At 43.4% G+C, this 27,498-nt stretch overlaps 1 protein-coding gene across 3 annotated transcripts in view; it reads left to right on the plus strand.

Moving 5' to 3' along the window:
- DCUN1D4 (defective in cullin neddylation 1 domain containing 4) overlaps positions 1-27,498 on the plus strand; it is a 78,650-nt gene that overhangs the window by 21,911 nt on the left and 29,241 nt on the right. For all 3 annotated transcript variants that reach the window (XM_047719259.1, XM_047719260.1, XM_047719261.1), the window contains 4 exons: positions 7,959-8,029; positions 8,208-8,247; positions 18,802-18,916; positions 21,677-21,768. In XM_047719259.1, coding sequence (XP_047575215.1) covers positions 7,959-8,029; positions 8,208-8,247; positions 18,802-18,916; positions 21,677-21,768 — 318 coding nt within the window. The remainder of the gene's footprint in view (positions 1-7,958; positions 8,030-8,207; positions 8,248-18,801; positions 18,917-21,676; positions 21,769-27,498) is intronic.

A 27,498-nucleotide genomic window follows, 5' to 3' on the forward strand; every position in this document is an offset into this window, starting at 1 on the left:
AAAGAATACATTTCAGCTACCATACACCCTTGACTTTGACAACAGAGTATTTTTCTTTTTCCTTCTCACTGAGTAAAATTGACATTTCAGGAGAACGGGCCATATAACCTGTAACTTAGAGAGCCCCTGAGCATTCCGTACCCCAGTTAGAGAGGCCGGGCTCTGCTTGCTCATGTTCTGGTTCTGTCTGAGAGACATTCAGGACCAATGCTGATTTTGATAACCTTTACTTTTTGTCTGATTTTTGTCTCACTTCTTTGTCATTAACATGGTCATTATTCTGCCCCTTCCCTCCCCAAGAGCCTTTACTGCTTTAGTTCATCATTTTCATTGTCATCCAGAAGCATTTATTAAGCACATACCTGTGCACAGTGCTGCATTAAAATCCTTTATACCTGGGTGCATGGCCCACTGATGGGCCAACTAGAGTCTAGCTAATAATAAAATATTTTTAGGGGCACCTGTATGGCTCATTCGGTTAGGCATCTGACTCTTGATTTCGACTCAGGTCATGATCTCAAGGTCCTGGGGTGGAGCCGCATGTCAGGCTTGTCCTGCTCCCTCCTCTTCTTCCCCTGCAGGCGTGCGTTTGCTCTCTCTTTCTCTAAGATAAAATCTTTAGAAAAATAATGAAATATTTTAATTGATTGTTAGTGCTGAGAAGAAAGAGGTGTACTTGAAGTCAAATAACATTGGTGGTGTTGGTGGTATCTTGTCTGCCCATCTCTTCTCTTTGAAGAAAGGTGGTGGGGACCCCTGCGTGGCGCAGTTGGTTGAGTGTCTGGCTCTTGTTTGGGCCGAGGTCCTGATCTCAGGGTCGTGGGATCAAGGCCCCTGTGGAGCTCCGTGTGGAGTCTGCTTAAGTTCTCCATCTCCCTCTGCCCCCACTAAAATAAATAAATAAACAACAAAAAAAAGTTGGTAAGTTGTTTTAGATTTAGCCAGTTTTAGTAACTTTTAAGAAAATGTTAGTCTAAGTTCGTGTACTTGATTTTTAACAACTTCGAGTGGGAGAGAGTGTTGCTTTTTTTTTTTTCTTTAACGGACTCTGGAGATTGATCCGTTCTCGCTCTAATTAGAAATAAGCTAGAATGGAGGAATGGGCTCCGAATTGGGAATTCGTAGATCTGTGAATCGCTCCCAGCTTGGCCACAGCCAGCTGTGCCATCCTGCCTGAGCCAGTAAAGGGAGAATTGGACAGATGGACACGAAACACTGAACTCCTCCGTGCCGTCTCCTGAATGCAGTCATAGTGGTTTTTCCCGATAGTGCGATCACATTTTATCTGGACGGTAGTTCTGATTCCCTGAGTAAGGTCAAAACCCCCTGTATTAAAAACGTCCCTTGGAAATGCTTTCAGAAGGTGCCCCGCTGGAGGTTCCCTGAGATCAGCCCAGCACGGCCGGTTCTTTCCTCCGGCGCTGGAACAGATCTCTGCTCTTCAGCGGAGCACCAGTTGAAGCAGCTGGCTTGCATTTAGGGAACATGTTTTATGGAAAATACATTTTTAAATACTAGACTCATCCAGTGTTGTGAGAATCACAAAATGTGACTAGCACGTGGGAACGGACTGACCGAGCAGCTATGGGATCTGTGTGCCTGTCTCTGGCTCATTCAGTAGAATGGACAGCGGTTATGGGACAAGTGAAGTTTCTTTTCTTCTCTCTTCCTCCTTTCTTTTGGTTTTTCTTTTTTCTTTTTCCTTTTTTTTTTTTTTGCCAAGTGAATGAGGTCGAATTTGTGTGAGTTCCCTGCGGGTATGGGGAGGCCCCACTGTACTCAGTGTTGCTCCTCTCCACTGGTCCTGCCCCATCTCAAATCAGGCCCTAATCCTTCCTCGCCTCAGTCACTTCCGGTGGTCTTTGTGAGGGGCCATTCTGAAGCCAGGCCACCCACCGTCCGTGCCACGCATTTGCTGCCAAGTGATCCTTCTAGACAGTTCCCAAATTGAACACTGCAGCACCTGGACCCACAGCAGTGCTCCTCAGAGTTCTCCACTGACATTCTGCTCTGGCAGAGGTTCAGTGACTTCAGCGTCCCCAGGATCCCGGCAGCAGAGCTCAGTGTGGTGACATCTCCTCGAAGTCTTGTGCCGTACTCCTTTGTGTCCATGTAACACTGTTTCAGGTGAATTACTCCTGAGTAGATTTGATGCTGCTTGAATGTGCCATGTCTGTCTGGGGGCATACCCCCAGGTGGCCCAGGTGGAGACTGGGCCTTGAGAGAGTAATTCTAGACTGGTAAGCAGGGTTCACAGATTCTTCATGTTCTGACCTTGGCCTTCTTTATGAGTTTTGTCTTTTACCATGCTGCTTCTCACATCTGAAGGTCTAATGGTGTGGATGCCCTTGAAATGCCCTGAACGTACTGAAATTAACATTTGGTGCCTTTGATCGCGCATTCATTCATTGAGTATTTATTGAGTGCCTATTATGTGCCAGGTATCGTTTTAGGTACTAGGGATGCAGTAGTGGGCAAGACCAAGTCCTGGCTTCCATGAAGTTTACCCTTTAAAGGGGGCAGAAGATGACAAAGCTGTGATACAAAGAAAAGAAAAAGGAAAGGAACGTATGGGAAAGTGATAAAGATCGAAGAAGGGGTCCTATTTGTTGGTCTGGCGAGGTTGTGTCAGAAGGCACCTGGTGGTGCAGCCCCGTGAAATGTAAGGGCAGCCGTATTCTCTTCAGAGAGCAGAAGGCTCGAGGCAAAGCACGAGTGAAGGCCCTGAGATTGGAGTGTGCTTGGAATATTCACAGAACAGCGGGAAGCTCACGCGGCTGAGGCGAATAAGCCAGAGGAGGACGGGTAGGAGATGAGATCAGAGAGACGGGCAGAGGCAGAGCGTGCAGGGCCCCGAACCCAAGAGAAGGGATTTTCTTTCGCCTCGAACGCCTTCCCCTTCCATCTGTAACTTTTGGGTGAGGTTGGAATTAACTGTAGTCTGTTCCACATGCTAGCTATTTGCCCCTCTCTTTACTGATTCTCTCTTCCTCATTGATTTGAGTGTCATTTTATTGTATATTAATTACGTATGTGTGTTTACACAGATGTACATATGTTTATCAGCGCTCTTCCATTGATTTATCTTCTCGCACATGTACCATTGTGGTGTAATTATTGTGCCTTTATACCCAGCATTGGCAAATTACGGCCCACGGGCCAAATTTGGCCTACTACTTAGATTTTATAAATAAAGTTTTATTGGAACACAGCTGCCTTCATTTGTTTATGTGTTGTTTATGGCTGCTTTGCGCTCTAATGGCACCAGCAGTTGCAACAGAGATGGCATGGCCCACAGAGCTAAAAATGTTTACGATCTGGCCCTCTACAAAGAATTGACCAACTTCTGCTTTATACTGTGTATTGCTATCTGATAGGGCACGTTCTTCCTCATTCTTCCTTTTCAACAATTTCTTGGCAAGGCCAACGTGTTTATTCTTTCAGATGAACTTTAGAATCAATCTGCCTGACTCCCTTCCTTTTCTCCACCTCTCTTGGGGTGGAGATCTGGAAGGCAGGAAGAGTAGGAATTTGATTGCATTTAATTTGTAGTTTAGAGCAAAGGGAAAGTGATTGCTTTATAATACTGAGTGTTTGCATTCCAGTAGTGTAATATCTCTGATATCTCACATTTGTGTGTTTCAGTGAACTTTCATGGTTTTTTCATTTGTATGTTCCATATTTGTTTATTCTTGTATGTATGACTGCTTTTTGTTGCTATTGTAATTGAGATCATTTCCCTGCTGTCTTTGACAAGTGACTATGGTATGAGGGAAGGATTTGATTTTTAAGAGTTGAAATTGTTTCTGACCTTCTTCTGGAATCAAACTCCTATTAGGACTGTTAATTTTTAAAATTTGATTCTTTTGGTTGATAGTCATTGTCTGAAGTTACATAATTGTTTCCTTCCTAATGTTTGGGCCTGTTTTATCGTGGAACTCTATACCTAGGGTAGGTTGGGGACATGGACTTTGACCCCTTCCCCTGCCTCCTCCCCCACTTGTTATTCATTTTTTTCTTTTATCATATATAGGTCACAGCAAATGGTAATTACAAAACAACAAACAAAAACGCAGGAAGCTTTATCCCAGTCATCCTCTGTTGATGGTTGTAAGAATACCAGATCATTTAGGCATGCTGTTTATTAAGCAGGCTATGCCTTTTTTGCACAGCCAGGTTTGGCTTTTAATACAGGATAATAGGGTTTGCATGTCGTAGAGGAGAGTGAAACCCAGTCAGTGCTTTACTGTGGAGAGTCATTTGATCATGGAATAAAGGTGACTTAACCTAGCATTTATCCTTTGGAATTGAAATATGAGCAGAAGAAAATTTTTATGAATCAGTTAGTGCTTTCCTAAATACGTTCTCTGGAAAGCATTTGATTTTTACCCTTAATATCTATTCCTTAAGGATGTGAAATCTATTTTAGATTTCAAGGTCTGTTACTTGCCCTGAGCACTAAACAGATGAACCATAAATTCAATATGTGTTAACCTTTGTGGATTTATCTTTTAATGGCATTTTGGTCTTTTTTTCTCTGAATTTGTGTTTCCTCCTTAGCTGCTTCTTTCCTTGGTGAAGCTAAAGAGAAAGTATACGTGTTGCTGCTTTCTTTTTCCTTTTGGTGATGCAGTGATGAGGTGATGATGACAGTGGATGTGGAAATGGAGAATCCCTGGCTGTATTGTATGATTTGCGAAATAAACCTTTTAGCCACATTGCCTGTGAACTGAAAGTTCATATGTAGAACCTGGTCTTAAATGGTCTTTTTTTCCCACTATGTCAAGGTTATCTTTGACTGTCATCATGGACACCGGTTGATGGCGTTTGAACATAGAAATGCCATCATAGGCTGTAAAGACGTACCAGGCCACATGCCTCAATCACAGAAGTGGCCCCAACTTGGGAGTTGGGGTTTTGGGGCTTGACTTGGACCAATGGAAATTAGGGACCATTTTAGATAGCGGTGTGATATGGAAAATGATGTTAGCGAATGTAGTGATAATTGGTCTCTTTTATTGGACACTTAATATGGTCTAGGCATTATAATGGATGTCTGCCATATCTAGGAATCATAATCTCATTTTATAGATAAGAGCGGTGAGATTTAGGTTAAGTAACTGGTAGACCTGAGATTCACATCAGCTTTTGGTCTTCACAGGTCGTAAATCGAAGTGGTATTTTGGCTGTGATTTTTAGTACAGGACTCTGTGTGTGTGTAGAAGGATTTAGAAATTTTAATTCATTCAGGTTTTGTTTTTTTTTTTAAGGGGGGACAGAGGGAGAGGGAGGAGTTTGGTTTTTTGGTGTTTTTTTTTTTGTTTTTGTTTTTGTTTTTTTCCAGATTTTATTTATTTGTTTCACAGAGAGAGATAGCAAGAGCAGGAACACAAGCAGGGGGAATGGGAGGAGAAGCAGGCTTCCCACGGAGCAAGGAGCCTGATAGAGGGCTCGATCCCAGGACCCTGGGATCATGACCTGAGCCAAAGGCAGACACTTAATAACTGAGCCACCCAGGTGCCCCAAGAGAGCGAATCTTTTTTTTTTTTTTTTTTTTAAAGATTTTATTTATTTCTTTGACAGAGACAGATCAGAAGTAGGCAGAGAGGAAGGCAGAGAGAGGAGGAAGCAGGCTCCCTGCTGAGCAGAGATCCCAATGTGGGACTCGATCCCAGGACCCTGAGATCATGACCTGAGCTGAAGGCAGAGGCTTTAACCCACTGAACCACCCAGGCGCCCCAAGAGAGCGAATCTTAAGCAGGCTTCACACCCAGCCTGATGCCAGGCTTGATCTCTTAACCCTGAGACCATGACCTGAGCAGAGATCCAGAGTCAAATGTTTAACCAACTGAGCCACCCAGGGGTCTCTCATTTAGATTCTTTTATGTGAATTTCAACAGTTGAATTAACATCAGAGTGGTGAAAAAGTGTAACATGGGGGTGAGGCATCTGGAAACCTGGGTGCTTGAATGATCTTTGGCAAGCCCCTTTTTCTGTGACACCCCCCCCCCCCCCGTGTGGCTTCAGTGAAGAGAGAATCTAATCTAGATCCTTAAATTTCTTCAGTTTTTAGTTTTTTTGGGGGGGGGGTGGGCAGGAGTTTATTTCAGGATTTAATGTAGAGATGATGATGGAGTATATCATTTGTCTTCTGATTTTGAAACTGAGAGAGTACGAAGAAGGGGAGGTTATGGTGTGGTGATAATGTGGGTCAGGGGGGCTCTTTGTGTTCAGGCTCCCCAAAGCCTCTTGTGGATCAGAGAGCACTGTTGCTCCTAGCTTTAGAGACCCCATCAATGTTTACTAAATATACGCATAAGTAAATAAACGCACACACATATGTTCACATACTCCAAATGCTTTCCTAAACGTTTTCTGTGCAACTGCACTGATTAAGATGGAAAATCATGATTCTGGGCCACATTATGTCATCATTTACCTTAAGTATGGCTGAAGCATTCAGATGCTAAACAAGTAACACTTGTCTTTAGTCAAGCCCGTTTAGAGTCTGAGGCCCTGCTCTGGTTGTCTCTCAGCCAAAAAATCTCGATGGCTGTGAGCAGAGCCTCTGGCCATCACTGCCACCAGGTGGGTCCAGCAGCACACCTGTGTGTGTGTGTGTGTGTACGTACGTGCCTGCTGCTCCTGACCGTGACTTGTGAATGCCAGGGGCTCTGCTCTACCGGCCTGCCCAGAACTGGATTCCTGGTACTATTTCGAAAAGAAAGTAAAGCTTTCTAAATACTGGCAGGGAAGTCCGCTTGCTTTCCAGCCTCCGAGCAGCAGCCCAGAGTCCAGCCCAGCACGGACAACTTGTAGTGTCTGCTCTTTGGTCTTTTCTTTGCATCTAATACATGTCCCAAAGAAACTGTTCCAGTGAAAGGCGATTTTTTCCCCCCCTTTTTTTTAATCAGAATGGCCTAACTTGGGGGAGTTACAGTATCTTTTCAAGGTTACTTTCAGACTAACTTTTCTGATGGTAAAGGAACTAGTATAAATCTTGATATTTTATGAAAATACTCTTTGATGTTTACTCAAATATAAAATGGTTTGTAGACTTTTAACTTATATTTATGTAGCCTCATATGTGTGCAAGCGACAAGAAACATTTGAACTTAGAGATTCAAAAGCCTAACAGTTGAACGTTTTATGTTGTGTGGGATTCCAAGATGGGGGTATGATTTAGCATGTGATCCTGAAATTATTAGAGACGATGGGGGATAACGTTCTTGGATTTGGACAGGTTTATGAGCATGATTTCTGCTTCTGCGTTCCTGGGTTTGTGGCATTTTTTAATCTTGCAGTGCAAGTAACTGTAGGCTCCATCCCTGGGCTCTGGGCTCCTGGCCTCAGCTTGCAGTGGAGTCCTTTGATTTGTCTGTGTTCGTTTGATGGGAGGGGAGGGACTTAGGTTCCATTTTTGCTCTCTCTTGTATAAGAGCCAACAAAATAAATATATTGCAAGAAATGCCAAATGGTTGAGATGCTTTTCTGTACTTTCCTGTCCAGGAGCTTGCTTTGATACTGTATTAGTAATTCCGGGGAAGAGAAAGGGAAAAGGAAAGAGAAAGAGAAAGTGAACATGTTTCTTCTGAGATCTTCTATTTGTGTGACTTTAATTTGCTAACATTATTGACATTTTTCTCTTACATTCAGGTTCATTGCTGGTAGGATTTTACAACTACTGAGGGATTTTTGTTTTTCCTTACTGTTCACATGAAAATTTCATGAACTTAAACATTCGGTTGGGAATTTGACTTTATTGCCAGACTCTATTTCTAAGAGATAGGTCAGTAGTTGCATGTTGTATTTTATTTAATAAGTATCAAATTAATGGAGAATACCATTCACTGGTATCCAAACATTTGTTTTTCTTCACTTCTGAGTTTTCTTCTTTTACACTGTTTTGGCAGCCTGGGAAATAAATGACACTGAATTTTCTTCTTTTTCTTTTAAAGACTTCCAGCTGAACCCTCATCTCTCAACACTGGCAAATATTCATAAGATCTACCACACCCTTAATAAGCTAGTAAGTCAACCTCTTAAAGACAAAACTACCAGCTGTTTAAAGTAGTTGTTTTACGTGTATTTGGTAAAAATTTAGAGAAGATTATGAAGATACTGGCTGTTTATGAAAATGTTTATGAATTTTCATACTTGCTGTGTGGTGTGTGATTTCTTGGTAATAGTGAACATATTTCTTGCAGAATCTAACAGAAGACGTTGGCCAAGACGATCACCCAACAGGTATCTGTAAATGCTTACACTACTTAATTTTAAATAAGCCTTGTAATATAAAGTTATGAAGGAGAAGGACGAGCCGAGAATGCTGTGTGTTGTAATACACCAACAAGCTGTTACTTGGTTGAGATGTTTCTCAGGGTGTCTGAGGGGAAGCCATGTTCTAGCTCCCTCCGAAGCGCATCTGTTGTGGGGCTCTGGCTTCTGTCAGAGTAATTCAATCCCTTTAAAGGGGCTGGGAATCCTCCCTAGTGGTTTCACAGTACTGTTTCTTTACTCAAGTATTTTAGTTTATATTAAAAACTTACTACGGTGATGTGGTTCGAAAAGTATCCCACAAATGGTTATTGAATGGAGATGACCGATCATTTGATAGATGAGTAGAGTGTTGGATGTATGTGTTGTATAGGTCTTGAGGATTTATGAATTGGAAAATGGAAATTAATAATTACAAACAGTTCTCTAGTCCTGTAGTTCTTAAACTTTAGCTAGCTTATAGCCCTCTAGGGAGGGCGTGTTAAAACAGATTGCTAATCTCCTCCCCCAGAGTTTCTGATTCTGTAGACTGGGGCTGGGGCCCGAGAGCGTGCATTTCTTTCTTTCTTTCTTTTTTTTTAAGATTTTATTTATTTATTTGACAGCCAGAGATCACAAGCAGCCAGAGAGGCAGGCAGAGAGAGGAGGAAGCAGGCTCCCCGCTGAGCAGAGAGCCCCATGCGGGGCTCGATCCCAGGACCCTGGGATCATGACCCAAGCCGAAGGCAGAGGCTTTAACCCACTGAGCCACCCAGGTGCCTCTAGAATGTGCATTTCTAACAAGGTCTCAGATGATGCTGGTGCAGCTGGTCAGTAGACCACTCTTTGAGAACCACTTCCCCAAACTGTTGCTAATTCAAAGGTTCAGAAACTTGGACTTGATCTGTGGTTACTACATCTCCCAGCAAAAATCATTAAAATGTATTTAAAGTTTTTGAAAATGACCACAGGAGTACAGGCTTGTTGGTGAATTTTGAACAGCACAAAATCGAATGGAATAAAAAGTGACAGTCCTTCTCGTCTCCCAGTCTAGCCTTCCCCCATTATGCTGTTTAATATGTGTTCTTTCAGACAATTTTATGTATGCATACACTTTTATAGTACTTTAAAAATTCAGCATCTCTAAGATCATAATGTACATATTATACAGCATCTTGCTTTTTCTTTTCATTTAATGGTATATCTTGGAGGTTTGGGGGTTTAGAACTCTCCTACCTTCTCCTCCAGGTTGGTTCAGAACCAGTTGAAAATTAGGTGTAAGATGGAGATTGAAGTAACAGTTTTGTTGGAGAACACAGCTCTGGTGTGCAGCGAGAAGGCGGAGGCTTTTCTGTATTTCACCTGAGTGAGATAGCCTGACACCCAGTCACTGCTACAGCCATATGAGCCCAGGCCGGCGCACCTGCTGTGCCCCCTCCGGCCCGCCGGTTATGACAGCGGAGGAGTGCGAGCTTCTGGCAGCAGACCAGTGTGAAAGGGAATTCAGAAGGGGCTGGGCCCCTCTGCTCAGCTCTTTCTCCCTAGGCCACTAATTAGATCAGACACTCCTCCTTCCAGGGCAAGGAGTGAGAGAGGTGGTGGGGGGTGGGGATGGGGGTTGGGGGGCAGAGTCTGTGCTAGGAGTGTTCTAGAAGGCCAGGCCACAGAGGCTCTCTTCACCTGATCTTTCTGTGTCAGTAAATCAACTCAAGGGCAATCGAAAGCAATTTGCTTAATACATTTTGAAAACAATGTGTGCACGTGGTTTTAAAAGAAATGTCGGAAAGGTATAAACTGAAAAAAATGAAAGTTTCTTTTCCATTTTATTACCCCAGCTGTCATCCCCTGTTAGCAGTCTGCATTTGATTCTCTAGGGGTAACTCTTAGATTCTTGTTTGTCTCCCCAATGATGATGGTATTCCCCCTAACAGTATATATTTATATGTGCCTCTTGTGTTTGTCACTCAGTGTATCTTGATCTTTTTCTAGTAGCACATTTATAAAGCATCTGCTTTATATTTTCATGTCTCTGCATTTTTAAAGTTCATGGATCTATCAAAATGTTTCTGCAGCCTCCTACTGATACACATTTAAGTCTCTTTGACTCGGCTGCTCTCAATTATGCTGAAATAAAATTTTCAGGGCCAGTTTTAATAGTTCAGAAGTAAAGCACGTTTCTCTCCAATTCTGAACTGATATATTGGTGGGCTCTGAGGAGTTTTTTAAACTTCTGAGTTCATGCGATTTTGATTGAAAACTGAATTTTGTGTTGGTACAGCCTTGAGGTTGTCTCTTCTTTAGCAGAAGTAATAAAACCTCTTAAGTTCTGAATTTTGTACATTATGTAGTTAATTCTGAACTTTAGATTCAAATGAATATTGTTACTATAGTAATTTTATGTCTAAATATTTAACCTGAATGTGGCAATTTAAAAACTGGAAACTATAATTAAGAAAATGAAAGTGGAAAATATATCTGGCCTCATGCCTCCTCTCTCACCCTTGGGGACAGAGGATATGTGTGCTGTTTGGTATGTAACGTCCTGGTGCAATGCCTGGTACCTCGTACGTGCCTGTCAGTGTAAATTAGCGTTAGTAATTTCTTCGAATAGTCCATTTCCTTAGCATTTCCCCATATGGTTATAGCATCACTTGTGATTACCATACCTGACAGAGTGTGCTTTAAAAATCAGACATTAAATCTGTTATGTTTGGAAATCCGAGAACATTAATCACCGTAATGCTGCTCTGAATCTTTTTGGCTCAGCCATAGTCTCAGCAGTCTCTATAAGAAACCGTACATGGAGGAGCCAGTCCCAAGTCCAAGAGAGGCTGTTGTCTTCCTGCTCTGTCTCTTCTCACACTTTCCTTTGCTGCTTTCGGTCTTCCTCCCACCAAAAGAAGAAAAAGAGAGACAGACAGAGTTCATCTTGGACAAGTAGCCCCAAATCCAGATTATAGGGAATGAATAAGAAAAACCAAATGGAAGGGACAAAAAACAACGAATGAGGAGAAAGATGACGATATCCAAAGTCAGTATTTAGAAAGGAACGGCAAAATTTTCTTGTCTTAAATAGGGAAAAAGTTTCCCCTTTAGACACAAATAGTTTCACTCAGGCAAGCAAGTAGTTCAATGATCTGTTCAAGGACATGAAAGAAAATATTAGGTACTAGAAAGGTGTTTTGAAATGTAATCTGTTTATCAACCGAAATCACTATGTCTTTGTGACATTGTTCAGTGACAAGTGAGGCGAAACAGCCGTGTGAAAAGTACTGAAGTGGCAGAATGAGCTTTGAATGTTATTAAGTGAAACAAGGTTATAAACTCAATAAAATGAAAAATTAGTGAGATTTTTTTTGTGTTAGAACATGCATTTACGCTGTTAGGGAAAGTCAGACAAATTCTCTGATTTTATGGATCTCTTGAGGCCCCAAAACAAAAACATTAAAAAAGAAAAGGCAGTGGAGCACCTACATAGATACTGTTTATTAAGAATAACAGGTTTAGGGATGCCTGGGTGGCTCAGTCGGTTAAGTGTCTGCCTTAGGCTCAGGTCATGATCTCAGTGTCCCTGGGATCTAGCCCTGCATCAGTCTCTCTACTTAGTGGGGAGTCTGCTTCTCCCTCTCGTGCACACACACTCAAATAATTACAATCTTAAAAAAAAAAGTGGGGCGCCTGGGTGGCTCAGTGGGTAAAGCCTCTGCCTTCATCTCAGGTCATGATCTCAGGGTATTGGGATCGAGCCCCACATTGGGCTCCCCGCTCAGCGGGGAGCCTGCTTCCCCGTCTCTCTCTGCCTGCTGCTCTGCCTCCTTGTGCTTGTGCACTCTCTCTATCAGATAAATAAATAAAATCTTTAAAAACAAATAAGTTTAGCTAAATTATCCTCCAAACAGCAAGCAGGATAGTCATTAAACAGCCTTTGGTCTGATCCAGGTGAACTCGAGTTGCTGTTTAAAATAGATTTTGTGGGAAGAACTATTAAAATAAATAAGCTGAAGGATGTTGGCAGTATTTCTGATTGTTTAATGTGAAAAGACTTCACCGACTACCCGATTTATTTGAAAATATAGACAGTGAATAGATTTCATTTGTTCTATTTAGTACCTGAGATCACTTTGGATCCACTTTAGTGATCCGAAGTTCTTTTAACACTAAATCAAAAATAAGTGAACCTGAACTCAAGTCATAACCCTTGGGTTAAAAAATATAAGCAATTTTTATTGCCTTCTTAAGGACTACACAGACACACACACACACACAGACACATAGACACAGACACACACACAGACACACACATAGACACAGACACACACAGACACACACACAGACACACACACCCCCCCAGCATCAGGGTGGATTTCAGACTGTCCATCTAGTGTAGAAATACTGACACTGAACACCAGGACATCAAGATGATATTAAAGAATGTCAGAGTTTGTGATTGTTAGTTGAGATTCTTCTCCCCCTTTTCCTCTTTCTTTATTATTATTATTATCAAAAGGCTTTTCTTTCCTGTGTATCTGCCGAATATTTCTCATGATATAAGATGGATCTTTAAAATCTTTTTCATTCAGTGCTTTCTCTTGGATGATTGGCAAAGAATGAAAACTTGTACCTGTGATCATTTCAAATGAATTTTGGGATTTCTTAAAGTTCCTCTATGGAAGTTGCTTTTTCTTTGTTAAGCACTTACGGATCTAGGAACTTTTGGGTGCTCAACTCTATAGGTCAGTTTTCTCATCTGTAGAATTGGGACGGTAATAATATCTCTCAGACTTGTGAGGATAACTTTAAAAATGCTTCAGAGTTATTCTTTAAAATGTCCGCCTTTACATTTTGCCTCGATCGATAATGTCACATTGATTGTACTTACATAGCTACTTCTGGGGGTTAAAATAGTCCATTATTTGAAGTAGACAACATTTCATAACATTTTTATAAGTTGTTTTTTTAGTTTAAAGTTTAATTGAAGTGGATTAAGTGATATAAATTCTGAGTCAGTAAAGCCAAATTTTAATGATACAAATAAATACAAATTTATAAAATATTCATTTAAGTGATTATAATTTTTATTATAAAAAGACATTACAGAGGTATTTTAAGAAGCAAACATTCTCGGGGCATCTGGGTGGCTCAGTCGTTAAGCATCTGCCTTAGGCCCAGGTCATGATCCCAGAGTCCTGGGACCAAGCCCCATGTCTGGCTCCCTGCTTGGCAGGGAGCCTGCTGTTCCCTCTCTTGCTGTATCCCTCTTTGTCAAAGAAATAAATAAAATCTTAAAAAAAAAAAAAACAGACATTCTGGAATTTTTTTTTTTAAAGGAAACACAATGGCTTTTTTTTTTTTTTTAATTTATTTATTTGAGAGACAGAGAGCATGAGAGGGGAGGTCAGAGGGAGAAGCAGACTCCCCATGGAGCTGGGAGCCCGATGTGGGACTCGATCCCAGGACTCCGGGATCATGACCTGAGCCAAAGGCAGTTGCTTAACCAACTGAGCCACCCAGGCGCCCCTGGAATATTTTTGTTTAAAAAAAAGTCTTACTTGCCAGGCGACTTAAAGTTGAGTGCTTATTTTATTGACAAACAGGAAAAAAAATTCTGAAATGATGATATACTGTCTATTCATTGGTATTTTAAATATCTGGAAAGGCACTGAGGAAACGTACTTTTTTTTTTTTTTTTTTAATTTATTTGACAGAGATCACAAGTAGGCAGAGAGGCAGGCCGGGGCGGGGGGCGGGGGATAGGAAGCAGATTCCCTGCTGAGAGGAGAGCGCAGTGCAGGGTTTGATCCCAGGATCCTGAGATCATGACCTGAGCCGAAGGCAGGGGCTTAACCCACTGAGCCACCCAGGTGCCCCTGTACTGACTTTTTAAATAGAATTTGATTTACACATGTTTGAGGAATGCTTATTTATTGAGAGCCTACTGTAGGGTTCTCAGTAATGTGTATATCTTATTATTGTACTAAGATACTGTATTAGCTGCTGTGTATGCACAGGTGAACCAGATGGGGCCCTCCAAGCCAGCGTGTACCTTTGTGTGTGCACTTACAAACCCTCGGTGTTGCCCTTGCTCAGGTAGACTCCTTGGAGCTCTGTTGGGGTGGGGGGAAGGGGAGCAGGTTTGGAGCACATAAGCCTTGAGTTGTGTGCTCTCTGTGTATTTTGTTGATTTGGTTCATGTGGCAAAGTGTATTGTAAGTAAACTTGCTTTCCTCAGCATTAAAAAATTGCTTCGTGTAGCCTGAAACTTTTCCCTGACATTACAGGGTCTAGGGTTCTACCTCTGGAGCTATGCTGTATGGCCCTTTGTATCTACACTTGGGGATGAGTTTGACACGTCTTTCCTCTGGGGTGGGGTGAATGGGTCAGTGAGCCAGTGAGGGCACTGGGAATGTGAACAGACGTTGTTTCTTGGTGAAAGATGGCCCCATGTAGCCACTCGCCTATGCTGGTCATTAGACTAGAGCGATCTAAGCAAAAGCTGAGCTAGAAGATAAAAATTTTAATCAAAGAATAAAATGCCGAATTGGGGCTCAAATAGGAGTGCATTTTACACAACGTGAAACTTTTCATAGAAAACATTCAGCAATAAGGAAGAAAATAAGAGAAAGTTGAACAAGTGAACTTAAGATGTTTGTATGTTTACCGAAAATAGGATACCCTTGAAAAGGAGGCCTCAGCGAAAGCTAGACGTTGTGCCAGTGTGTCTACGAGGAAGCAGAGGAGCTAGTGGCTTAACCTTTATTGGTGAATGTTGGTGGAGACATTATTGTGAACAGTGTGCATTTGTTCATGGGCTGAGGGGATATGGGGCGTTTTCCTCCTTGTTCTGCAGACACTGGTGTAAAGGGGTGGTTATTGCCACATGAGGTGCTTAGACCTAACCCATCCCCAGTTCTGGTTGGAAATGACTTTTTTTTTTAAGAGGGAGAAGGAAAGTGAGCAGAGTGGAAGGGGGCAGGGAAGGGCAGGAGGAGAGGGAGAGAATCTTAAAACGGATGCAGAGCTCCATCTCATGACCCTGAGGTCATGACCTGAGCTGAAATCAAGAGTCTGATGCTTAACAGACTGTGTCACCTAGGCACCCCGACTTCTCTTTATAAATAGACATCAAGGAGCAGAAAGTGAGCTTTGAGGTTTAAGACAGACCACTCTTCCTTCCTTCCTTTCTTTTTTTAAATTGAAGTGTAGTTGACATGCAATGTTGTAGTTTCAGGTGGGCGACATACTGATTTGACAATTCTGTACATTACACGGGGCTCCCCAGGGTAAGCGTAGTTAACCATCACTCACCCTATAAGGTTATTACAATATTATCAACTCTACTCCCTGTGCTCTACTTTGCATCCCTGTGACTTACCTATAAGTGGAAGTTTGTACCTCTTAATCCCTTTCACTTACTTTGCGCATCCGCCCAGCCCACATCCCCTCTGGCAGTCACCAAATTGTTCTGTTATTTATGAGTCTTGTTTCTGTTTGTTTTTTCTTTTTTTTTTTTTTTAGATTCTACACATATAAGTGAAATCATATGGTGTTTGTCTTTTTCTGACTTACTTCACTTAGTATAATACTCTCTAGGTCATCTGCGTTGCAAATGGCAAGACTTCATTATTTTTTAATGGCCGAATAATATTCCACTGTATGTATACCCCATATCTTCTTTATCCATTCATCTATTCCTGGCCACTAAAGTTGTTTCCATTCTGGGCCGTTGTAAATAATGCTGCACCCAGCATTGGAGTCCATGTAGTCTTTTCAAATTAGTGCTTTTGTTTTTCTTGGGTATAAAGACCCAGCAGCAGAATTGCTGGGTCGTAGGTATTCCTATTTTCAATTTTTGGGGGGAGCTCTGTACTGTTTTCCAGAGTGGCTACACCAGCTTGCCTGCCCACCAGCAGTGCACGATGGTCCTGTTAGCCCCACGTCCTCGCCAACATGCGCTGTTCCTCGGTCACACTGTTGTTTCCAAGCCGTGTGGCTGGCTTTCCAACCAGGCGGGACACACTGTTACACTCTGCAGACCTTACCCCAAAGTGTTCATGGACAAGAATAAATCTTTTTTTTTTTTTTTCTTTCTTTCTTTCTTTTTTTCTTTTTTTTTTTTAAAGCTTGGGTCACTGTGAAACTCTTTGGACCTTTTGGTACGCTTTAGTGTTATTTATAAACAGGACCATTCTGTAGGGAAGACGGGGTGTGTGCGGTGGTGGGAGGCTCTTTCCTCACCTTCCTCTTCTAGTTGCCGCTGCTGTTGCTGGGGTCAGAGATACCGTCTGCCTTTTGTCTCCAAAAAATTCTCTGTTACCATCCTTGCACAGGATCTGGGGAGCTGGAGAAGGGTGACTGCGGGTTGTCTTTTTCGTCCTGTCTGGGGTCTGCTTCTGAGCTAGAGGAGGAGGCAGGATCCTTGAGCTCATGCATCGTTCAGTGCCTGGCACTGGGCAGCCGCCCCGTTCGGGCTGTGGTCATGGTTTATGACAGAAGAGGTGCTCTCGGCTGCTCGGTGCCTGCAGCACGTCGCCCTGGGAACCTAGCACCAGGTGTGAGCCTCACTGGGAACCGGGATGGAGGTTCCAGTCCTGATCAGCGCTCTTCTTGGGGCTGTGACCTATAGCCACGAACAGCTCTCTCCCTGCCCTCAGAGCAGGTTTCTAGAAAGAGCTGCCGTGTGCCCTGTGCGGGCTCCCTCACCCGCATCCCTCTGCAGCCAGGCCCGCTAGAGCCTGACCTCCATCCTCGCCCCCTGCTGCTGTGGGCCCTTCATCCCTCAGTCCGGTGGGGACCTCCGCTCCTTCCCGAGCTGACCTCGGCTGCCCTGGACCACGCCTCCAAACCCGCTCTCCTCCTTTGGCTTGTAAGGCTTGATCCTTTCTGAGTGTTTCTCCCTGCCCAGGCCTTTCTGAGCCCTTGTGCATCCACCCTTGCCTGGAGCTCTGTCCCTCAGAGAGGCGACACTGCGTAGTGGCTGAGCGCGGGGACTTCGTGGCAGAGCTGCTTGGCTTCTGTCGTCTGCTTTACCTGCTGCTTTCCGGCTGGGACTTAATCTCTCTTCTTCACTTTCTCCATCTGTGAAAATACGGATACTAGCCATGCCTACATCCACGGTCGCCACGAGCACTCGGGGCGCTGGGGTCTGCCTGAGCAGCGCGGGCATCCCTCCGTTCCGGCCGTTAGAACGCGTGTCTGTTTATACCCCCACCGTCTCTCTACACACAGTGCTTGGCACCGAAGCACTTTCAGGGCGTGTGTTTCTTCACGAAAGTCCCAAGAGGGAGGCATCATAGTTCTTGCTCTTAAAACGGTGAACCAGAATAGGTCAGTGATGGACCAAGCCACATAAACTTATTCACTGAACGCAGATCATTCGAACACCAGCACCCTTCCTTAAGCTCCCTCTTGTCCTCTGACTCAGGGAGAGCCCAGGGCCTTCTACCAAGGGACTAGTGGCAGGAGGAGAGACGTGGGGGTCCTGAATTCACCCCTCAGCGCTTTGGGGACCTTGGAAAACCACTTGAATGTCCAAGCTTTGGTTTTTCCCATCTGTCGAGCAGAGATAACAATCTCTACCTTGCCAGACTGACATTCGGGGTTAGTGTGGGACCCAGATGGCATATCCGGTAGCACCTGTGCCAGGATGGACACATTTTAATTATCTTATAATTGTTTTGTAAGTTGTAATGGCTTTAGACAGTCCAAAGCAAGACTGTCTGGGTTTGAACTCCCAATTTTGCCACTTAACCTAAGCTCTCCCTGCCCCCCATTCTCTTATCGGCGTGGGCAGTAATGAGGATTCTCTTTTCATAAGCCGCTACCAGGTAGGAGGTTAACAAGTGAAGACATCGTGTAAGTGTTAGAAACTGGGCCTGGCTCACCCCGAGGTCCCTGTACGTACGTGTTCCCTATTGGGATCATCTGTTAGTACATTTTAGTATCTTTTACCAAATGAAGGTTTGCTTCTGAAAATCCTGACCAAAAGTGGCAGAAGCAGACTAAAAATTAGTATGGAAATTTTGCTCAAGATCCTGTCAGGCTTCTGTCCAAAAAATCTAAATCTTGTTTTTCGGATATCAGCTATCCCTTGAAGCTTAACAGTATTGGGACTAATGTGCTTGTTTGTGTTTTAGATTCAAGGTTACTGGTTGATCTGACCTTGCCCAATGAAATACACAAATGAGATAGCAGTGCAGTCCCCTTTGAAGGAACACTGACCTGTGAAAGAGACCGAAAGCTTTGATGATTTACATTAGTGTTTTTGGAGAGTAAATGGAAATCATGATAACTTCCGTTTCTAATGTGTTTTTTCGGGGCGGGGGATATTAACTTATTCGAGTCATTGCTAGGTTTATTTCTTGACGATAACATTTTCCCAAAGAGGAACCAAAAACCTTTTTTTTTTCCACCTTAGAACATTTACAAATAACATCAAAACCCTTTACAGTACAAACCGCGGACGTTCTTAATTTGGCGGGTGGCGCGCTCTGGGGATGTGGGATGTTGCTAAACTGGCTGTTGTGCCCTGTGACCCTTTGTCCCTAGGAAGCCTGCGCTCGTGCACCTCTTCAGACTGCTTTAGTAAAGCGATGCCACCGAGGAAAAAGAGAAGACCTGCATCCGGAGATGACTTATCCGCCAAGAAAAGTAGACACGATGGGTATGTCGCAGAGCCGGTAGATCAGACTCGATGACGTGTATCAAAGAGGCACACTTTCAGAGTGTAATTATCTTGGGATATTTATTTTACGTGTGGGTTTATGAACGAAATCCAAATTAGGTAAGTCGAGTTCTTAGAAATTGAACTTTTATCTCGGTCCGTTGAGCCACCAAAACTGGTGTAGAGTCTCTTTCTTTCCTTTCAAGGGCTTGCCGTCTGTGCCCATTGAGGACCACAGGATTGGTATGTATCTGTCCTCTAAGAGGGTCTCACCAAACACAATCACAGGAATCCATAATTGCTTTCACGAGGGCCCCCAGGGCCGAGTGGCTGGGGGAGCGCCCGGGGGCCTGGCCGCTCTGAGCCTGCTTGGAGTGTTAGCTGGGCAGACCAGTCTCAGATGAGTGAGAATTTCTTTAGAAACCGTGAAAAATAAGACCCTGCAAACCACTTCTCTTTCAGAGAAGTGGTTTTGGTTTTCACAGAAGTGGTTTTGGTCATTCCGAAAGTCAGTAGACTTGTTTATCTTAGGCATCTTTAATCTTTCATCTGGATTTTCATGAGTCATTGGGAACAGACATCATAATTTCAATCTTTTCTGCCTTTTTTCCACTTTCCTCCATTCTGGCTTTGTAGGTTACTTCACTCATGGGCCTGAATATTCACATCTATGACCCAAGGGGATTTAGATGAGATTTTTCTGTTGTTTTCTTGCCATGGGACTTAATATGCTCTTCCTTATTTGGAAGGATAAAGAACTCGACTCTGAAAAAGGCATCCCTCGTCCTAGCCCAGATGAGCAGCAAATGTGATCTGTAAGAAGGTAGCAATGACTAAGACAATCACCAGCAAGGTTTCGACCAGTGATTTTCAGCTTTGGGAAGCCAGTCACTTGATACTTCTTTGGTGGTGTTGATGCTCTGGTCATGGAGCTGTTAAATGATAATAGTCACATGGAGTTTGTGACTCTGTCCACCGCCCTCGTTACTTCTCACCACTCGCTGGGATAACTCCGTATGAGAAAGCTGCTTAGAAACCGGTAGCTGCATTGCGGGAGGGTGTGATGTCTTCTTGCCGATAGGATAGCATTTCACTGGCCACCCAAGGGGTAGGGGTCTGTAGCTTTGGCTGAGTTTCATTCTTGGTCTTTTAAAAAAAAAAAACAACCAACTTTATTTACATACCGTAGCTCTCATCCACGTTAAGTGGTACAATTCAGTGATTTTTACCAAGTAGTTAAGAGTTAACGCAACCATCACACAAACCAGTTTTAGAAGATGTCCACCACCCCAGTGAGATCCCTGAGGCCCATTCACAGTCCCCGCCCAACCCCGTTCTCACCCCCAGATGCCCATAACCCCACATTTAGCGGCCGTGTACAGATTGGCCTTTCCTGGGCATTTCACGTGAGCGGTGTGTTTGTGTCATGCTTCTTTAGCATGTTGTTTCTGAGGTTCATTCATGTAATCACATGTATCGGTATCTTTTATTTACCAAATAGTACTCAATTGTCCTTTTTTATGTAGAGTACTTCGAAGCCGTTCAAACATGGCAGCGTCCTCTGTAGGTCTCCAGGTTGTTGATCGGTTACAGTCCGTGAGCTGAGAATGTCTCGGCCCAGGATTGGAAGCTCTCTGTTTGAACCATTGGCCAGTCCCACCTTTGTTTCTGGGTAGTATGGCCTATAGAAGAGATACAAAACTGGGGGGTTTGCTGTTTCAGTATCTTGATACCCTACAGCCATGCTCCGTATGAAAACCCAGAATCTCTAATCCGGTGTATACAGATATTCTGGTGAATGTCTAGGTCATGAATAAATTCTTACTAAAATGTACTTGTGTGTGATCTTTGTAATATATAATATGTAAATTAAAACTATGTTCTTAAGTGTTGACATATATATATATATATATATATATATATATATGCATACACATACGTGTTTAGGCAATTTATACATAGATGAGGAAAAGAAAAGGTTATATAGTCGGAAATTTTCTGTTGAAAGGACTACTTTAAAGATCCTGCCTTCTCTCCCTTCCCCAGATGGGGAACATCTTGGTTCTTAGGTCCCAGTCGTCACAAAATACAGAACTCCTGCAGAGTCAGTGTTGTAGGAGCAGGCTGCTGGGCTTCCTGACTTGGTTCTGCAGCTTATGCTGGGTGTTTCCATACCAATGGGGCATGACAGGAGAGGGGCCGAAGCCAGGCTCCTGTACTTCTCTCTTCTGAGTTTTTTTCCCCTTAGGCGCTTGGACATAATTTTATGTTTCTTTTTATTTGCTTAATATTCCCTTGACGTGTCCAATACTGATGGGTTCCCTTAGACTGCGTTCTGTGCCCCCCTGATTTGTAAGACCTGAAAGGAGAATTTAATGCAGAGACAGGAGTGAGTTGTAGGGTCATTGCTGGGAGGAAACACCTTAGCCAATTCTGGCTGCGTCTCACTATATCATTCTGTAGGTTGTTCTGGCTCGTGAGGTAGAGGGGAGTATATTAAATCAGTCCTTACTGAGTACTTGTTAATCAGAGCAAAACTTGTATCAAGTATTTACCATTTAATTCTGTTTTGGGTCTGACTGTGTTTAAAAGTGTAGTTATAAAAGCTGAAGATTCCACGTGCAGGAAGCAGAATGTTTAAAATATACTGGAAATACTGGTTGAATAGATGTCTGGTTTGGGTAAAAGAGGAAAAAACTGTCTGCCACTTAAAAGAAACTCCACATCTTTAAATAATTGCAGACTCCTTTCTCCTTCTAGCATGTATAGGAAATATGATTCAACCAGAATAAAGACGGAAGAAGAAGCCTTTTCAAGTAAGAGATGCTTAGAGTGGTTCTACGAATATGCAGGTAGGTCCTCATTCAGATGATCTGAGGCTGTAAGGACTGCCTTAGGAAAGAGTGAAGAATTTTAAAATGTGTACTTTTCTAATGTGGTATGTGTGCCGTCTCTTCCTGTTTGAGGGAGGGAACATAGTCGAAACAAGTCACCAAATGTCCTATTTATAGCCAGCAGCTAAGCCAAAGAATTCAGAACACTAGAAGGGAACTGAGAAGATGAATGCACTTGGGAGAAATACTCGGGATTGCTAGGAAACCTACTTAGAATGCTGGTGGTGGGTGACTCTTTGGTTTGTACATCAAAGTTAAAATAAGCTTTGCTGCTTTGAACCCTTATGTGCATTGGAATTTCTTCTATTAAGTGTCTGTTTTGAAAGCTCATTTCATTTGGCAAAAGTTTGTTTTGTCATTTAAAGTGTCTCAAATTCCGTCCTGTTTTTGCAGCTCACAATAATTGGTTGGATAATATCAGACTGAAATCCAGGGTGGCTTGTCACTGTGGCTGTGTGCAGGGTAAAAAGAAAAGGAGTATTTCCAGACAAGTTTGAGCTGAAGCCTCTTCTCCCCTTCCTCTTTGCTGTGTTTCCGGCCCTCTCCTAGCCTGCGCATTTGACAATTTCAGCCCCTTTCAAACCGATTTTCCTGTCCTCTGTCTCTGCTCCCAACTAGGTTTCATGGACCTCCTGTGGTCTTACTTAAAAAACAAAACAAAAACAAAAAACTGAGCAGATCGGACATGTCATTCCCTAACACTCCGTTCCAGCCTTGCCTCCTGCTGCTCCCTGCAGGTTAAAAGACCGCTCCCGGACTCTCTGCCGTCCCTCCACCTGGAGGGTTTCCTCTCCGCTCTGCCATCTCACAGCTCTTGCTGGTCATCTTTGAAGCCTCGTCATTAGCTTAATAGCCTTCTTTATACTGACCCAGGACGTTTTCATAACTGGTTCACATACCCTTTTATTACGTGTCAAAGCGAGGGTTCCTCCTGTTGGTCTGATCTGCTCTCCCCCCGCTCCCCCGCCCCCCCTGCACCCCATCCCCTACCTCACCCTGTTCGTTTTCTATTAAGAACCTTGTCCCTTTGGCCACAGAAGTTGTTCCAGGGGCTGGCAGGTAACTCAGGCCAGGCCAATCTGATCAAATTCCCTGGGATTTTCAGAATGAAGCTAGGAGAAGAGCATTTTCTCTCCTGGGTGGTAGACTTGAAAGGACATGATCCTGTTTCCCTGTAGGTCTTTTGATTTTCCCGAGCTACTCCGATATCTTTCTAATGAATTCTCCTTCATTGCTTGAACTAGTTGGAACTGGATTTTGTTTGCAGGGCATGGACCTTAGTATTAGAATGTATGTGTTTCCATGTTACATCGAGAGAAAGTGAATCTCTCGAAGACATTTTGTATTCCTAGGAAAAGCGGTTGGCCCTTTGCCAGGTGTTTGATACTTGGGTGCTGAATGTGGTCTTTTCATATTTATATTACTTTAATTATGAAGGTATTTTGCTTTCTTGTCTTGGTTCACATTGATTTTTATGGAAATAGGTTATGAAAAGGAAAAAGTTTTGTCTTTTAAACAGACAAAAAGTACACTTAATTGTGCCATCAGAGCATAGCTATTTTGATGTGTGTGTGTGTGTGTGTGTGTGTGTGTCTTTCCAAGCAAACATCATTTTTTCATGGTATGGCCACATTTCTGTGTCCTTTAAAAAGGGCAGGCTACAGTTTTCCTTCTTGTTTGCTTTTCTCTGGCTCAGGAAGGTGACATTTGGGATAAAGATTAAGCCACATTCTTTAGGTTCCTTGAAATCCCTGCCGGGTGGTTCCTTGCAGTTCATCTCTGCAAACAGTTTTTGTGGGTGCGGCCATCCCTGTTTTTACTCCCCTCCCCCATTTTGTCGTCTTTTCCTGTGTTGGTAGGGAAAATGGCTTGAAATTGGGTCTAATGAGGAGCTCCAGCTGATACCTGCTTTCCCTTCTAATATCCCATGCACATGAATAAAAGCTGTAGATCATTATTCAAGAAAAGCAAATGGCGACATGACCCAGGGCGACTGTCAGGTGGTGCTGTGGGATGAGTCTGCAGGGCGGGGTGCCCTGCCCCTGCAGCGGGGGGGGGGGGGGGGGGGGGGGGGGGGGGGGGGGGATGGCAGGCTAGGAGGCTGTGGTGGGGCAGGGGAGGGGATTAGGGCACTAGCTAGCAAGAGGAAGGCTTTAGCACCCATGGTGAGTTCTGTTTCCTTGGGAAAGAGCAACTGGCATGGGCTTGACTCCTTGCACTCTCATCTAGGGTGGGTAGAGGGGCGGTAGGGGCCTTTGTGGTGTAGTCATCTCACTGGGGTGCCTCTTCCCTTCTTCCCAGAGTTCATTCCACTCCTTACCCTGCCCCCCACTGCCCATGGCAGACCTCCATCTGCAACAGGAGTCCCAGCTCTTTCCATTAGGATGAAAAATAACCAGTGTTACCTGAGCAATTGACCTGATAACATCTACTTTCTGAAGTCTATCTAAGAATAAGGAATTAAGCCAAACACATGCCATTGTCGAAGTCAGAGTTACAAGGAAGCTCACATATATGTAAACCATAGAAGTTCTCCCAAGTCCTGCCTCCAGGTCCTTAGTTTCTGTTTTGGATTAAGTTCTATGACAGGATTGTGTTTGGGTTTACCAGAATGAGATTAAGGACCAGGAGCAGATGCTAAGTGACCAAGTGATCTGTCAGCAAGGGAACAGAGGCTACGGGTAAGGCAAGGGACAGTGTGGCTTCGTTTGCCTCAGGGATGCAGGGTCATGGCATTATGGAAGTTTTCCCCTGAGGGCCTGAGGCCACCATGAAAAAGGTTAAATATATTTATGAGGGGCCCCTGCTTAGGATGGTGGGGAAAGTGGGGGGGCTACTTTTGTTTTTAGAGCGTTGTCGGTATATCTGCTTTCCAAATATATCTCCACTGGCTTGTTACCAGGGCAATCCACAGCTTAGGTTTTTTGATACAACTTTTAAAAATCATCTCCTTCATGCTTCACCTCTAACCACTTCGTGTCAGCCAGTTCTGTATTCAGAATGAAGACTTCTCAGTTCTTAATGGTGGAGTTAAGATGGCTGAATTCTACGTGTGAATTGACAAATTCCTGATCCCAACGGGCAGCGTGATTACAACTAAATCTCAGTACATGCACGAGAAAGACCATGGCTAAAAGAGAAAAATTGTTTTAAGTAGCAGAATTATGGGTATCTTTTAAATAATGTTGATTGACAAGCTATATTTTACGTTTTTTAGGATAAAATACTACTTTGGCCAGAGTCATGCCCCTGCAAGGCATATGGTTAAAACTTGCTCTTTAGAAACAACAGAGACAAGTATTGTAGGTAATAGGACAATGGCATCGCGTAGAATCTGGAGGAAAGGAAGAACCCTGGAGAACTTAACATGACAGCCACGCAGTATAGGTCAGCAAACCTCCCCTGAGGGCCTGCTGGGTGCCAGGCTCTGGGGTGCACTCAGGCTAACAGACCCGAGAAGCATCGTCTTTGGGCTGAATACTGGCAGAGAGAGGCGTCAGTGGCCAGGCTGGAGGGTGGACAAGGTCAGCCGGGACCCACCAAGTGCCTGTGCACAGGCCTGGGGAAAAGGAGGCACCTTACAAGGCTCAAGGCTCAAGGTTACGGCAGGAGAGCCCTTTCCAGTTGGGAGGAATGGAAACCAAAGACAGGAATTTTAAATGAATTATAAAGTAACTTTTTCTTTCACATCTGCAACTACCTCTCAAGGGGTCCTCCCAGTAGTGACCAAAAAAGGGCATCTGTTCCTAAGAACAAAACCTCTTAGCATAATAGGAATGGGTGGATATTTCCTCACAAGAAGAACTCTTCTTGGATCTTGTCGCTGGAATCTTTACAGTAGTAGAACCATGGCCAGGACAGTGACCCTTACACACGCTTCCGTGCAGGGAGGTGACGGAAGACAGGCCACTAGCAGAGCGCATGTGCGGGTCCTCGCCTGGGCAGACCACCAGGTATGCACGGGGACCAAAGCGAGGGGCAGGATTCACAGGCCTAGCGTGAAACCTTGTGTGTCAGCAAACTAATAAGTGATTTCATTGGTATTTGCGCATACCTAAGTCCGAGAGCAGAAAACACCTTTTTCTTTTTAGTCTACTTTGCCCTGATTTTGTCTACTGGAGCGTTTTCCCATGTGGCTGTATTCCTGTGTCATTTGCAGAATATTTACGTGCTGCCCACGTGTGGGTGTCCACACCCTCAAAGCCTGAGCTTGCAGCCTGTCAGGTGGTAAAATGCTGAATGTGTTTTCATTTGAGTGAAGAGAGATAAGGGTGCTCACCCCTGGCGATGCTTATTTGCCCATGTTTTGGAAATGATGAGCCAGTGCTGTTAGACAAGAGATGGAAAGAATGGGGAATAAGTCATTGGAAAGGAGCAGGCAAAAACGAACATTGGCTGAAGATGAAATGATCAGATTCTCCCTGGAAAGCCACAGAGAATTTCATGGACGAACAGAAACAGCAAATAAACATGGACCTATTCCATGCCTGTAGAATTCTATAAGCAACTTATTTCGGGAAGGCTATTTAAAGGACTGTTTAATAAATGATTGTCTCTGAGGAGTAGGGAAGGGTTGGAGGGGAAACTTGCTTTCTAATTTTTTTTTCACTTTCACTTTGAGATGAACTTTTATATCTTGTGTGTGTATTAATGTAGCAAAACATAACTGGATTAGAAATGCAGTTCTTTTATTTGGATAATAACTTTTATTATTGTCTTAATATTTAAGTATTATTTAAAGATTTCAGTATTTAAATTTTTGTTTGAACAATAGCTTTTCCCCCAGTCATCAAGATAAGTAAATTAGGACTATGTAGAAAAACGTGTAAAATAAAAGGAGAAAAAAAGAAAATCCCCAAAAAGGGGAACGGATTTGAATATGTGAAACAAAACATTTTGTAACAAAACAGCACATTTGTGATGCAAAGGAGAATAACAACATGCAGAGAAAATATTTGCGGTGGCCACATTACAAGGGAAGGGCCTGAGTTTGACTTGAGGGGAGCCAAGGCTTTGAAGCAGGGAAATGACGTAAGACTTTCCACCAAGCCCTCTAGGTGATTTTAATATTCATTTTATGTTGAGGACAGCAACCTTATACATTTATTGTTGTTTATTATTATTATTTTTTAAGTAATCTCTACATCCAACGTAGCACTTGGACCACAGCCCCAAGATCGAGCGTCACATGCTCCGTGGATCCTGCCCCCCTAGGCGCCTCTGTATATCATTATTTTGTATTGAAATTACTCCTGGCTGGCTCGGGTGGTTAAGCATGAAACTCTTGATCTCCGGATTGTGAGTTCAAGCGCCATGTTGGGTGTACAGATTACTTAAAAAAAAAAAAATAAAGAAGAAAAAAAAAAAGGAATTACTCCTATGCTCTGTCTTCCTTCCTGGAGGGCAGGGCCCATGTTTTCTCCGTCTTTAGCAAAGGTCCACCGTGTGTCAGGTCAGTGTTACCTGGATGAAACAGAGCTATGAAGATGGTGGGATTCTGCAGGGCTTGCTAGATCTAGGGGCTGTGCAGAGATTGTAGAGCGACTCCTGTATTCCACTCTTCACTCATTCATCCAGTACGCTTTCTAAAAGCACCTGCTCCGTGCCAGGTGGGGTGCTGAGGGTCCCTTGGAAGTACAGTAGCTCTTACTTTGGAGGAATCACGAGGGAAAGACACAGGAGCCAGAA

The sequence above is a fragment of the Lutra lutra genome, chromosome 2 (assembly GCF_902655055.1).
Source record: "Lutra lutra chromosome 2, mLutLut1.2, whole genome shotgun sequence".
Taxonomy (NCBI): Eukaryota; Metazoa; Chordata; class Mammalia; order Carnivora; family Mustelidae; genus Lutra; species Lutra lutra.